Source organism: Ahaetulla prasina, chromosome 6 (genome assembly GCF_028640845.1).
Source record: "Ahaetulla prasina isolate Xishuangbanna chromosome 6, ASM2864084v1, whole genome shotgun sequence".
In the NCBI taxonomy this organism is placed as follows: domain Eukaryota; kingdom Metazoa; phylum Chordata; class Lepidosauria; order Squamata; family Colubridae; genus Ahaetulla; species Ahaetulla prasina.
In genome coordinates this window covers 83,249,142-83,262,924 of record NC_080544.1, presented here as the reverse complement: position 1 = coordinate 83,262,924, position 13,783 = coordinate 83,249,142, and the positions used below count along the sequence as shown (strand labels likewise).

At 37.0% G+C, this 13,783-nt stretch overlaps 1 protein-coding gene across 3 annotated transcripts in view; it reads right to left on the bottom strand.

The window, feature by feature from the left end:
• The window catches only part of MED12L (mediator complex subunit 12L), a 199,280-nt gene that overhangs the window by 34,468 nt on the left and 151,029 nt on the right, over positions 1-13,783 (bottom strand). For all 3 annotated transcript variants that reach the window (XM_058187094.1, XM_058187095.1, XM_058187096.1), the window contains 8 exons: positions 13,269-13,364; positions 13,053-13,166; positions 11,062-11,258; positions 6,865-7,053; positions 5,475-5,549; positions 5,176-5,366; positions 3,260-3,421; positions 1,725-1,836 (listed from right to left, as the gene is read on the bottom strand). In XM_058187094.1, the coding sequence (XP_058043077.1) occupies positions 1,725-1,836; positions 3,260-3,421; positions 5,176-5,366; positions 5,475-5,549; positions 6,865-7,053; positions 11,062-11,258; positions 13,053-13,166; positions 13,269-13,364 (1,136 nt within the window). The remainder of the gene's footprint in view (positions 1-1,724; positions 1,837-3,259; positions 3,422-5,175; positions 5,367-5,474; positions 5,550-6,864; positions 7,054-11,061; positions 11,259-13,052; positions 13,167-13,268; positions 13,365-13,783) is intronic.

Below are 13,783 nucleotides of genomic sequence, written 5' to 3'. Positions count from 1 at the left end.
CATGAAACTTCTAATAAATAACTGGATTTCTTTTGAAGCTTGGCTTGAGGCTCATGATTTAATTAGGGCATCTGTCAAAATCCTGACACCCTTTTTCAGGTAGGACATAAATCAAGGACTTATAGAAAATACTTTGAAAGTGGGATGGGTTATATTTTAATGCACTAACTTTTTTCTTACACAAAATTCAACAGTAATACATGCTCCAAATCCAATACAAAAGAGGTCATTAATTCTACTACCTCATTTACTTTAATGTGTAGGACAGATTTTAATAGATAGTTGCACAGCTGCTGGACAGACTCAAGTGGAAATTGTGTCTCAGTGGCTCAAAAGCCAATTCTCCTTGCCATATAAGCTTCCATTGGTACAAAGGCAAGTTGTCGTGTCCCACTCCTCCGCTGACGGCCGGGTCAGGGAAATCCGAATCAGGCTTGCCTCTACAGCTCTGCCCAAAGTCCTAGCAAAGTCCTCAGAGCAGGCAGGAGACCAGAAAGTGACTTCAGCAAGATAAGTTCGACTTTGCCTGACTCAGAGACTGCCAGAAAGCAGATCCTTTATATAGGCCATGGGGTGTGGCTCCATGACTCAGCACTCATTAAGGCCTGCCCCTCCCTTCCTTCTGTTGCCTCCGCCTATCCAGTCTTCTGATGCGAGGGTCACACCAATCAGCAGGTGTTGGAAATAAACTTTCCTCAGGCTCACATGCTGTGGAGGAGGGGGAGGGGTCTAGCTGCTCCGTTTGCCTGGGCATGGAGCCAGGGCTGGGGCCGGGAGATGCCCCCTCCTCAGCCTGTCTGGGCATGGAGCCAGGGCTGGGGCCGGGAGGACATTCTTCAGCGTTCGGAAGCAGATAAGCAGACCCCGGCTGCGGTGAGAGCGGGCAAGACACAACACAAGTGTTATAGGAGATTACAATGAAAAATAATTAAATATCTCACCATATAAATGTAGGAGTTCCTTTGAATTTCATATTATTCCTATAAAAAGATCTGGAAGGCCTTACTGAAATGGAACAAGACTACTACTATAATTCACGGAATAGCTTATTGTTGGTCTGGAGACTATATCAATTTCTGAGAAATTCAGCACATTTTGTAGAACACTACAAATGGTGAAGGAAATCAGATAAACATGATTTATAAATGAATTACTTTCACTGATTTTGCTACAAAAGGCACGAATGAGCCTGACTAGGTGGCTCAGCAGCTAAGACACTGAGAAAGGTCGGCAGTTCGGCAGTTTGAATCCCTAGTACAGGTCTCCTGCATGAGCAGGGGGTTGGGCTAGATGACCTTCAGGAGATAGGGCGGTATACAAATATGAATAATAAATAAATAAATAAAATAAACCTCCAAGGTCCCTTCCAACTCTGTTAAGGTTACTGAATGTAGTTTGAGATATGATTTCCCTCAGGGGTGAAATCTACTTACCTTTCTTACCAGCTCGGAAGTGCACACGCTGTGTGTGCTCACTTTGCTCGCACATGTATGCGCATGCGCACGTGCAGAATGTTAAAACCAGGAAGTAATGACACCTGGGCGGGTGGGCAGAGCTTTGCTCTGCCATTGCTACCGGATCGCCGAACTACCGGCCACAATTGCTACCGGATTGCGCGACCAGTCCGATCTGGTAGCATTTCACCCCTGATTTCCCTTCTGCCTCAGTCCATTAAATTAATTGGTCTTTAATAGATGCAGAGCACAGCATTGTCTGGTTTTTACCTGATTAATTTGATTTTGCAGAGATGTAAGAAGCCCTTCACGCTGTTCATCCTGTCCCTTCAGACAAGTGAGTACCAAAGATAGGAATGGTTGCTGACTCAGAAGAGACATACTTTTAAAAAAAACAACAGAGTGGACACTGAATTAGATGTGTCTTTTTGATACTTCCTCTCCTCAAAGTCTTCCTTCCCCTTTTCAGTATTTCTCTAAAAGGATTTCTTTATAAACTCTCATCACTATTTAAAAACCACAAAATTGTTCCTGTCTTTACTCATGCATGTGACCAGAATGATGTGTCAAACAGACTATGGTCCAGGCAAGAGAGCTTCCCTTATGAGTCATTCTGCGAGGCAGATGGGCAGTTTGTAAATGTGATAAATAAATAAATAAATAAAATATTCTAAAAGTAGGAAGCTTCTTCAAAACACTGATAACTTTTGCAGGAATAAATAGTTTCTGAAAATAATAATTTATAGAAGTACACATATCCGCTATTGAAAAATGCATCTTAGAAAGAGTATTTTTTAAAAAAATTCTGCAGTGATCTATAAATCAATTTACATAGGATTCTTCAGGATAGCAAGCACAAAACTGTTTAAGCAAATAATTTAATATTGTCTAATAATGAGAGATGTGTGACTTCTTTTTTTCTCATGAAATATAAGCATCTCAAATCGTCTTGTACTTTGAGGCTCAGCTCATCCTATTAAAGACAAGGTAAAGAAGTATAAGATTCTTGTTTTTTCTGTTCTTCCATTTTGTATTTTACTTTAATGGTGAAAAAAATAGTACACAATTTTTGAGGCTATTTAGGTTACCAAGCAACTCAAAGAACATTTAGCAAAGAGCATTTCTCATCTTGGTGACGAAGTGTTATTTAATTCTTTTTTGACAACTAGTTCAAGACAAATTAATACTAATCAATGGCATAAATTTAATTTTGAAATATGAAATTCGATATGGATGATAAGAGAAAATAAAATTCCAAATTTAGACATGAATTGGTGGAATTAATGGAATATTTTTCAGTAAAAGACAGACATCTTAGAATGTCATGAATTGCCAAATTCCTAGGCACAATCCTAATCTTTACTTAAAAAAAGAAAAGTATATTTGTGGTAAGTAGTTCTACTCAGTGGTGGGATTCAAGTAGTTTAACAACCGGTTCTCCCGAAGTGGTGCGAACTGGCTGAATCCCATCACTGGATCTACTGTATAAGTAGTTAGCTTCATGTGTAAATTAAGGACAAAATAAGTTACTTCTATGCTCTTTTCTTAGTCTTCAGGGTAAGTATTTAGTTTAGTTTTCAAAACACAATATTCATAGTAATAGGGAGCATCAAATGTAGACTTCATTTCATTTAAGAATTTACTCTGTACATTTTCTTAAAAATGAATATACCACAGTTGTGTTTTTCCCCAAAACCAAATCTGGTCTCTACTGGTTTCTTTAAAGAAGGATCAAATTCTACAGCTCATCTTTGCAGCAGAGATTACTGGTTTAAAATACAGCCATATTTTCCTGTATCTTCTACCTCTTCTGTTTTTGCCTGTCTCTCTCCTTCTTTGAACATGATCCCAAGTGCTGGCCTTTCTCTAGTTCTTCTCCAGCTGCTTTCAAGACTCGGCCTTGAACAGAAGTCGGCAGCTTTGCAATCAGGGGAGCCACTAACCAGACACCTTGTCTTTCAGAAGAGCTAAAGACATGAAACAAATAAGATTTTTGAGCAGAATATTAATATATTCAGTACTTTTTCCCACATTTGAATACACACACACACACACACACACACACACACAAAAGAAATTTTAGTGATCTACTATATGCCTTAAAATAAGGCACAGAGTTCTGCACAGGGTATTATTATTATTATTTACTTTATTCATTAAACATGAAACTCAGTCAACTGAACATTCAAAAATACATCACAAATATCATTGACTGGTTCTAATGGTTGATACTATCATCATCATCATTTCATTTCATTTCATTTATTTATTTTGTCACAACAATATATGTAGGTATCATACAAAAAGATTATATAGTATATAAACATATGAGTAAATATAAGGAGGTATAAGCATATATATAGGAAGAAGAAAAGAAAAACAATAGGACAGGAACGGTAGGCATGTTTGTGCGCTTATGCACGCCTCTTATGGTCCTCTTATCATCATCATCATCATCATCATCTGGCATTGTTACATTAGCCAGGAGACCACAATGCTATTGTAGAGTAGTACTTTGGCTGCCAAGTTACCAGCTCTGTTGAAGAAAATGCTCACATGCTTTCAAGGTGTGCCACAGGAGGGCGAGCTGGCTTCGCACCAGAAAGAAGCATGAGAATATCTTCCTGCAGCAGCATCCTAGGCCCTCTGCCTCCCTCGAATTGCCTCCCAAATGGACACCACAACCGGAAAAGTTCAAAACCCCACAGGGTTATAAATAAAGGTTAAATCAGAATTAAATAAATCTTAGATTAAACTGAGAACTGGTGTGGTATAAGGTATGTGGTGTTAGAATAGGAGTGGAGAGAGTCAGGTCCAAGTTAACCCTCAGTCATGGTGGATGTTCACTGTATGATTTTGGCCAGCCATGCTTTGTTTATATATAGCCTTTCTTTCCAAGGCATAAAGTGGAATACATAGCATTCTCTCTTTTAGTTTTTCCTTTTCATATATATATACCGGATAGAGTATTAATAGCTTACAACTAATTTTTCAATTTTAAGCTGCCCAGAGGCATTAATTGAAATGGGCAGCTATAAAAATTGAATGAATGATTGAATGAATGAATGAATGAATGAATGAATGAATGAATGAATGAATGAATGTGTCAGGGTTCCAAGGAACACCCCCAATGAAATGAACACCCTGATCTAATACTCTGGATGTAGTCTGCTTAGATAGAAATTTCTTATTTCTTCGCATTAACTTGTTAGAAATGAAAAATAAAGAAATGATATCTCATCTTAAACTAACAATTATTTAATGCTAATTTAAAATTAAAAAAAGTACACCAAGGAGTCTGGTCTAATTTGACGCTTAGGTTCTTTTAAAATGACATTTTATTAATTTCAACAATCTATTTTATTTCTAAATCAGAAAAAGATTATGGTGTCAAATTCTTAATTCATTGACTCAAAGTATTTATTTAGCCTGCAGCTAACATTGTGTTTATCTTCTTTAGTGTGTATTTAGTAAACAATGAAGAGAATGAAGACATTCTTGCATGCCCAGGTAGTCTTTGGAAGAAATAGTTTTTGCATGCAGAAGAAATTAGAATTGTGTGAAGATTTCTGGTTCAACACACTATATTTCTCATAGTTAAAACCACAATTATTCAGCAGCAGTCTTTGTGAGTAGACCACTCTTGAGAGCTTCTATTTTTGCATACAATTTCTATTGTGCATACAATTTCATCATTTCCAATTCAGATTGATTACATTACCTTAGGAATGTCTTTTTACAGTTCTGCCTTGTAATATGTGTGTCAGCATTTCCAAGAGATTTTGGATTGAAGAGGCCTATACCAGAGTTAGAAGAGTTATTGTTTAGATCAGCGGATTGCTGAAACACTTCTATTGTCGCCTTTGCAATATTATCCAACAAGCTGTTCATTTCAGCCACAGACCCAGAACCCTACAGTAAAACATAAGTAAACTAGCGCATTCATGTTATGTTTGCTCATACACTAAGTTATTTTGTAAAGGTACATGATTAATTAAAAAGAAAGGAAGAAATACTTACAGGTTCCTTCAGACACTGTTTGATCATTAGCTGAAGTTCCAGCCATGACTGTCGAAGTGTCCACTGGTCTATATTCTGAATCAAAATACGGAGAATTTTTTCTTATAACATTTCTAAAATTATTATTTTCATTAATAAAGTTGATACATGGTTTTATTATGTCATATGAACATTTTTGTATATTGGATGCAGCTAATTTTGTTCGTTCCTACTGGAATGAACTGTGGGTGGATTAAATTGAGAAAACAGGGCTGCAGAAGGGGAATATGACCTTATAGCAATGTATGCTTGATCAAAGTTTGTCTTCCATTCAAATCTAGTTTAACAATAGGAATGCCATCTGTACATATGCTTTTGAGTTTCCAAATTCCAATCTAGGACTTTGCATTTCTCTCTGTGAAAATTCAACTTGCTAGTTTCTTCTAATTGTTTCAATCCTTTATGCTTCTCTTGAGTTGTATACTGTTCTCAAAATGTTGTTTGTCTCCCCACCCACACCCATCACTGTGACCCCTGTAGATATGATGATCTTATCTTCTATTTCTTAATCCAAGTTATGTATAAATATAAAATATAGCACTGGGCCTAAAAGACAGCTTTGTAGTAGTATGTTACTCAAGGTATTTTTCCATCTTGATCCATGATGCATCTGAGTATAATTGTAGACCATATTACATGAGTAAAAGATGAATCATAGCCTGCATCACAACAACAGTGTAATGCAGCTAACCTTGTCCCCACAAAACCAATAGCAATATTATATCAGTCAATTTCTAGAATATAGTGTACAGTTCTGAGCATCAAAGACACTGAAAAACTTAATTGCATCCAAAAAAACAACAACCAAAAAGTGGTAGAAGATTGTCCTACAATTGTCCTAAATATAATTATTTAAATAGAGGCCAGACCGTGATGGTCAGGAAGTCTATAGTAACAGATTCTCAGACTGAGGCAACTTGATTAGATAATCCCCAATCAATTAGTATTGATTCCATTCTATGAATCAATTATTCCATCTTTATAATTGTGCACTGTTTCTATTTAACATTTGGTTATGGTGCAGTGGTTAGAATGCAGTATTGCAGGCTAACTCTATCCTGGAGTTTGATCCTGATGGGCTCAAAGTTGACTCAGCCCTCCATCCTTCTGAGATTGGTAAAATGAGGACCCAGATTGATGGGTGCAATATGCTGACTCTGTAAACTGTCCACAAAGTGCTATAAAGCACTATGAAGCAGTAAATAAGTCTAAGTGCTATCAATAATTATGAAACAATATTCAAAATATTTACTTCATATAGAAAAAAGTAAGCAATAATAATGCAATGAAAAAAGCAAATCAAACATTTTTTTAATCTAAGCTTAAATAATTTCATTTTAAATGGGGTTACCTGAAGAATGCGCTTGATGTGTTGTCTCTGAGGATTGTCCCCTTCTGTGCATTCTTTAATACTGTAAGGGTAACAGATAAGCTGCAACAATTTCTGTGCTTGTTTGTTGGAGAGAACTGGATCCAGGATAAGATCTTTGTCGGTACACAGCCTCTCAGGTTCTTTCAAGCAGTGTTCCCCCACCCATTCCTACCAAAAGAATTAGATGGAGAATATGCATCAATACAAAAGTCAAAGCCAAACTTAAATCTTTAACTTGAATGTAACTCGAGTGTATAACAAAAACATAGTATTTTTCAAAAAGAATGAAATTCATACTAGATATTACATCTTTATGACAACAAAATGGTGCCCCAAGATGGCACCGACGAAGGCTGCCTCGGTGAAATGCTCTCTAATTGTTTCTTTATTTCTAATTGTTTTCTGTGACTCACTACGGATTTCCTACTCGCGAGACCATCTGCTAAAAATTAAGGAACATTTCTTTAAGGAGCAGCTTTCTTTGATCTCACCCCCACCTGTCTTTACAAACATGGAGGAGATTCTAATACAGGAGGAGGCAATTCCCACGTAGCCATGGATTACCCAAAAAAACAAACGACGAAAGCGACGGAAAAGAGGTAAATGAGCTGGGATCTTAAACAGATTAAGAAGTCGCATTAAAACTCCTCTGCCTTCAATTTTCCTAACAAATATACGCTCACTTGCAAATAAGATGGATGAAATACTCCTCTTAAACAAATACTATTCTGATTTTCGCAATTCAGCAGTCCTATGCTTCTCTGAAACCTGGTTAAATGAATCAATTGAAAATAGCAGCCTGAACATTCCAGGGTTTCAGATTGAACGATCAGACAGGATTCCAGAAACATCTGGTAAAAAGAAAGGAGGAGGCTTATGCCTATATATTAGCAGAAACTGGTGTCAAGATTTTAAAATAATTTACAAATTCTGTGACAATAATTTAGAGACTCTAATTATCAACTGCAAACCTTACTATTCACCTCGTGAATTTTCCTCATTTCTTCTAATTGCTGTTTATGTCCCACCACAAGCCTGTGTAAACAAGGCATTACGAACTCTAGCTGACCAAATCATGGAGGCTGAAGCCAAACACCCTGATTCACTGGCCATTGTTTTGGGAGATCTAAACAAGGCAAACTTAAGGAAAGAGCTACCAAAATACTTTCAGCATGTCAATTGTCCCACCAGAGGCAAGAATACTCTAGACCATTGCTACACAACACTAAAAGATGCTTATCGGTCTTTACCACGTGCAGCTGTAGGACACTCTGATCATTGCATGATTCACCTTGTACCTGCTTACAGGCAAAGACTTAAAACCACAAAACCAATAATTAAATCAGTGAAGACCTGGACAGAGGAATCAAAATTAAAGCTACAGGCATGTTTTGACTGCACTGATTGGAATATTTTTAAAGATACCTCTGCAGACCTGGATGAACTCACAGATACTGTAATATCATATGTCAGCTTCTGTGAAGACCTATGTGTACCTACAAGGAACTTGCGAATATACAGTAACAACAAACCTTGGTTCACACCTAAACTTAAACAGCTACGACATTCCAAAGAGGAGGCCTACAGAAAAGGTGATAAAATGCTGTACAATCAGGCCCGAAATGCACTAACAAGGGAGATCAGAGCAGCAAAAAGAAGCTACTCTGAAAAGCTAAAGAATCAGTTTTCAGCAAATGAACCAGCAAACATGTGGAAAACTCTTAAAAATATCACCGGCTATGGCAAATCTCCTTCCCAGGCTGAAGGTAATCAACAACTGGCAGATGACCTGAATGAGTTTTACTGCAGGTTTGAAAGGAAACTACAGCCACCTATCTCCACAACCCCCATCTCAGACACACCAACAACAGCCAAGCCTCCTACAACTGACCCCATTTCATTGGGTTCACAACCCCTAGTGATCACAGAAAAAGAAGTGCAGGACCTATTTCACAGACAAAAGCCAGGAAAAGCTCCAGGCCCAGACAAGATAACTCCTTCTTGCTTAAAAGTCTGTGCTGACCAATTGGCCCCCATCTTCACCCATATTTTCAATAAATCACTAGAGATGTGTTATGTTCCTTCTTGCTTCAAACGCTCTACCATCATCCCAGTGCCAAGAAGCCCACCATCAAGGAACTGAATGACTACAGACCAGTTGCTCTAACATCTGTAGTCATGAAAACCTTTGAAAGGCTAGTGCTTTCCTACCTGAAAACCATCACGGATCCGCTGTTAGACCCCTTCCAATTTGCATACCGAGCAAACAGATCAACAGATGATGCTGTTAATATGGCTCTGCACTACATCCTACAACATCTTGAGTCTCCAAAGACCTATGCAAGGGTCCTTTTTGTAGACTTTAGTTCAGCATTCAATACCATCATTCCAGACATTCTTCTAACTAAGCTAAACCAGCTACAGGTACCGGAACAGACTTGTAAGTGGATCACAAGCTTCCTAACAAACAGGAAGCAGCAGGTGAAGCTAAGCAAGATCACATCAAATACCTGTACAATTAGCACAGGGCCCCCCCAAGGCTGTGTGCTCTCCCCACTTCTCTTCTCTCTGTATACCAATGACTGCATCTCCAATGATCCATCTGTTAAGCTACTGAAGTTCGCAGATGACACAACAGTGATTGGTCTCATTCGAGACAATGATGAATCCATATAGACGAGAGGTCGAACGACTAGCCTTGTGGTGCAACCAAAACAATCTGGAACTGAACACACTCAAAACCGTAGAAATGGTGGTAGACTTTAGGAGAAACCCTTCCATACTTCCACCTCTCACAATACTTGACAACACAGTATCAACAGTAGAAACCTTCAAATTTCTAGGTTCTATCATATCGCAAGATCTCAAATGGACAGCTAACATCAAAACATCATTAAAAAAGGACAACAAAGAATGTTCTTTCTGCGCCAACTCAGTAAGCTCAAACTGCCCAAGGAGCTGCTGATTCAGTTCTACAGAGGAATTATTGAGTCTGTCATTTGCACCTCTATAACTGTCTGGTTCAGTTCTGCAACCCAACAAGAAAAACACAGACTTCAGAGGATAATTAGAACTGCAGAAAAAATAATTGCTACCAACCTGCCTTCCATTGAGGACCTGTATACTGCACGAATCAAGAAGAGGGCCGTGAAAATATTTACAGACTCCTCGCATCCTGGACATAAACTGTTTCAACTCCTACCCTCAGAACGACGCTATAGAGCACTGCACACCAGAACAACTAGACACAAGAACAGTTTTTTCCCGAAGGCCATCACTCTGCTAAACAAATAATTCCATCAACACTGTCAAACTATTTCCTGAATCTGCACTACTATTAATCTGCTCATAGTTCCCATCACCAATCTCTTTCCATTTATGACTGTATGACTATAACTTGTTGCTGGCAATCCTTATGATTTATATTGATATATTGACCATCAATTGTGTTGTAAATGTTGTACCTTGATGAACGTATCTTTTCTTTTATGTACACTGAGAGCATATGCACCAAGACAAATTCCTTGTGTGTCCAATCACACTTGGCCAATAAAAAAAATTCTAAATGAGTCTAACTTCATCTTGCACTGTAATTTCAATACTTTTACTGAAGATCTGACTTGAATACAAATATTTTTATTTATTTATTTGTCAAACACAACAGTATATATAAGTATAAGCATGAAATAACCATACGAATTGGATACAATCAAAAGAACATTGTAGATGTCATTTCTGCTGTATAAATAATTTGAAATTATTTTGAATAAAATACCACTTTTCAGTATTGTAGTTATTACATGTAATGTATTCATATCTCACCTTTTCTTTGCAAGAGTTAAAATGCATGTCACTGGCATTTTATCATAATAATACTCTTAGCTCCAGTTAGGCTTTAAGATAGACACTGAATATGGCTGAGTAGAGATTAGAAACCAATCTCTTGATTGTCTTTGATCCTACTCCAACAGTTACTCCACATTGATCCTATTTACACTTACTAGAATATACTGGCAAGGGTAACGGCTTCAATTTCACATGGACACACAGACCAATGCACACCATAGGAAGCCTGCAGTCACCAACTTTCACAATCCCTGGAGTATGGCAATAACGTCACTTTTGCAAAATTATATCTATGAACATAATAATAAAGGAAAATGAAACTAGCGTTACCTGCTGACAAATGCTTCTTAGTACATATCTAGCATATTCACTGAGAGTAGCAGTTTCTATGGAAATGGTTTTTCCATACAAAGACTTTGAGGTAGCTTCCCATATCTCATCATCATTTAGATCTCCCAATAATCTTTGTACTGAGTAATCTGAATTTTTCAAGGAGGGAATATTGTTGCTTCCAATTTCAGCATCACCTATATTGTAGGAATAGTTAAAAAAAGATGAAAATGTGTATTAGTCCTTTAATATAGTTTGGCTTTCACCTAAGTGCCCTTTTAATTTATTTTTACTTAATGCTACTTCCAGTTTTAGAAGTTGTTGATATATTATTTTAATATATGAGGATTTCTGGCTACTCTTTTAGAAAAGAGAACATTTCTTCAATTATGTATACTATAGTATGATACAATTTGCTAACACCCTAGAGTTCTTACAAGTATGTAAGATAAACATTTTTTAATTTTACGTTAAAGCAAATAAGAAACAATGCCATACAACACCAAAGTTACATACTTTAATAAGCAAACACATTACAGGTGAATTTATATTACTGAAGAGGAAGAATAAGAATAAGATTGGTAGACATTGTTATTTAGCTATTTAATTTTAAATCCTGTCTTTTTTCTAGGAGCTTAAAGGTAAATGGATCTTTGTTTTTACCTAGTACAATAATGTAATTCTTAGGTTGAGCTGAGAGGTAGTGATTTGCCCAAAGTGAACACTGAGATCTGTGGGCAAGTGGGTTCAACTTGGTCTCTATTGGCCCTGTCAAATGCAAAGGATCGAAACCATACCTGATTGGAGGTTGAAACACAGAAGATTTATTTAGGTCTATACGTAAGAATTTAGTCAATTAACTGTCAGCACTAAATTGTGCTTAGATAAGGGTCAACAGAATTGGGGGGGGGACTAGGATCATTTGTGGCAAGATAAGGACTCTAAGTATTTAACTCCTTCCCTCAGCTCTGCCTGCCCGCCTGTCCAATATTTTAACCAGTACCTTCCAGATCATCTCATACAGTACCCTGTAATAACTTCCATTTGTATTTTTATTAACCTATGATTCATCCTGGAAGATGTTTCTGGCACTGTGATTCACTTCCTAGAAAAGTTTCAAGTTTATAATCTATCAGGTTTTCAGTAAATATCCGAATGTATATCTGGGAATAAATCCCACTGCATGCCCAAACAACTAAACACAAACTTGTTGCTATTACTCTGCTGAACACCTAATTCCCCACCACTGACTCCTACCTAAGGCTAATTACCTGTATTGGTAAATATATGGACTATATTGCTATTATCCTTCTCATCTTTCCTATTACCTTCTCCTATTGGTTATCTTATTATTTATAACTTTTTTGTTGTTGTTTTTTTAATTTATGATTGTATGTTATGATTTATCACTTTATTGTTTGTATGTACACCGAGAGCTTATGTTTGTATGTACATTGTATATTTGTATGTACACTCAGAGTTTATGGAGCAGAGACAAATTCTTTGTATGTCTAATCACACTTGGCCAATAAAGAATTCTCTATCCCTCTGAGGACCATATGCAGTGGTGGGATTCAGCCAGTTCGCACCTATTCGGGAGAACCAGTTGTTAACTTTCTAAGCAGTTCAGAGAACCAGTTGTTGGAAGAAATCTTATTTTGTTTTTTTCCACTTTACAGGACTAATCCTGTAAGGAAGGCAGGAAGGAAACTTTCTGGTGGTGTTTCTAGCCTAAACTTTATTGCCCTGCTTACAGAAACTGCCTCTCTGGTTAACCCTTATTATAATGTAACAGCTAAGGCGAAGAGCCCATCGACATGAGTAATGTCAAGTTGGCCACGCCCACACGGTCACATGACCACTGAGCCATGCCTACCCAGCTGGTCATTAGTGCAGAGAACCGGTTGTTAAATTATTTGAATCCCACCACTGACCATATGCCTAGCTTCAAAGTAAACATGTACATGAGGAACTTTAAAGCATGATCATACCAAGCATAAGAATTGCTTTCAAAACAGCAAATACTGCTCCCACTTCTATGCTGTTGTGAGCAGCACTTAAAAGGCGGCGATCACAAGACGACCGAATTCCTGGAAAACATTTTTCTGTATTAAAAAAAGAGAACAATATGCTTTAGGAATACTGATTTCTGTTTCAGTGGCCCAAAAACTATTGTATTTTAAAAGAAGAATGAATTTGGAGCTTACCATTTGACAGTAGGGAAATCTTGGGTGTTTGGAAGAGATGTAAAAGAAGCCGGCAAGTCACCCTTGCCCCTGGCTCAGCATCTGGATCTCCACAAGCTAAGAAAAGGGTACAACTTTATCATTCTATCATAGAAAACTAAATTGTCATCGTCAGTACAACTGGGGAAAAAAACCCTTAAAACTGATTTTAAATATTTGAAAAAAACAAAAATAAAAAATAAGGCTTTCATGTAGCAATTTTGAGGAAAATTCTTCCTAAATCAAATGTTCTGCAAAATAAAAGGGTTTTTTTTATAAATACTTTTTTCATAAATATATTTTAATCCTGTTTGGTTATCTAGTTTTCCAGCTTAATGTTTCACCTTTATATAGAATAAGAAAAGAGTTAAACTATTATTTAACATTTTGAATGCATTTTGAAGATTTGATAGATACTGACAAGACAATTTATGAAGAAAAATGACAAAGGTGAAATATATGATTGAAGAAATATGATTTGTAAAAACATACAAATA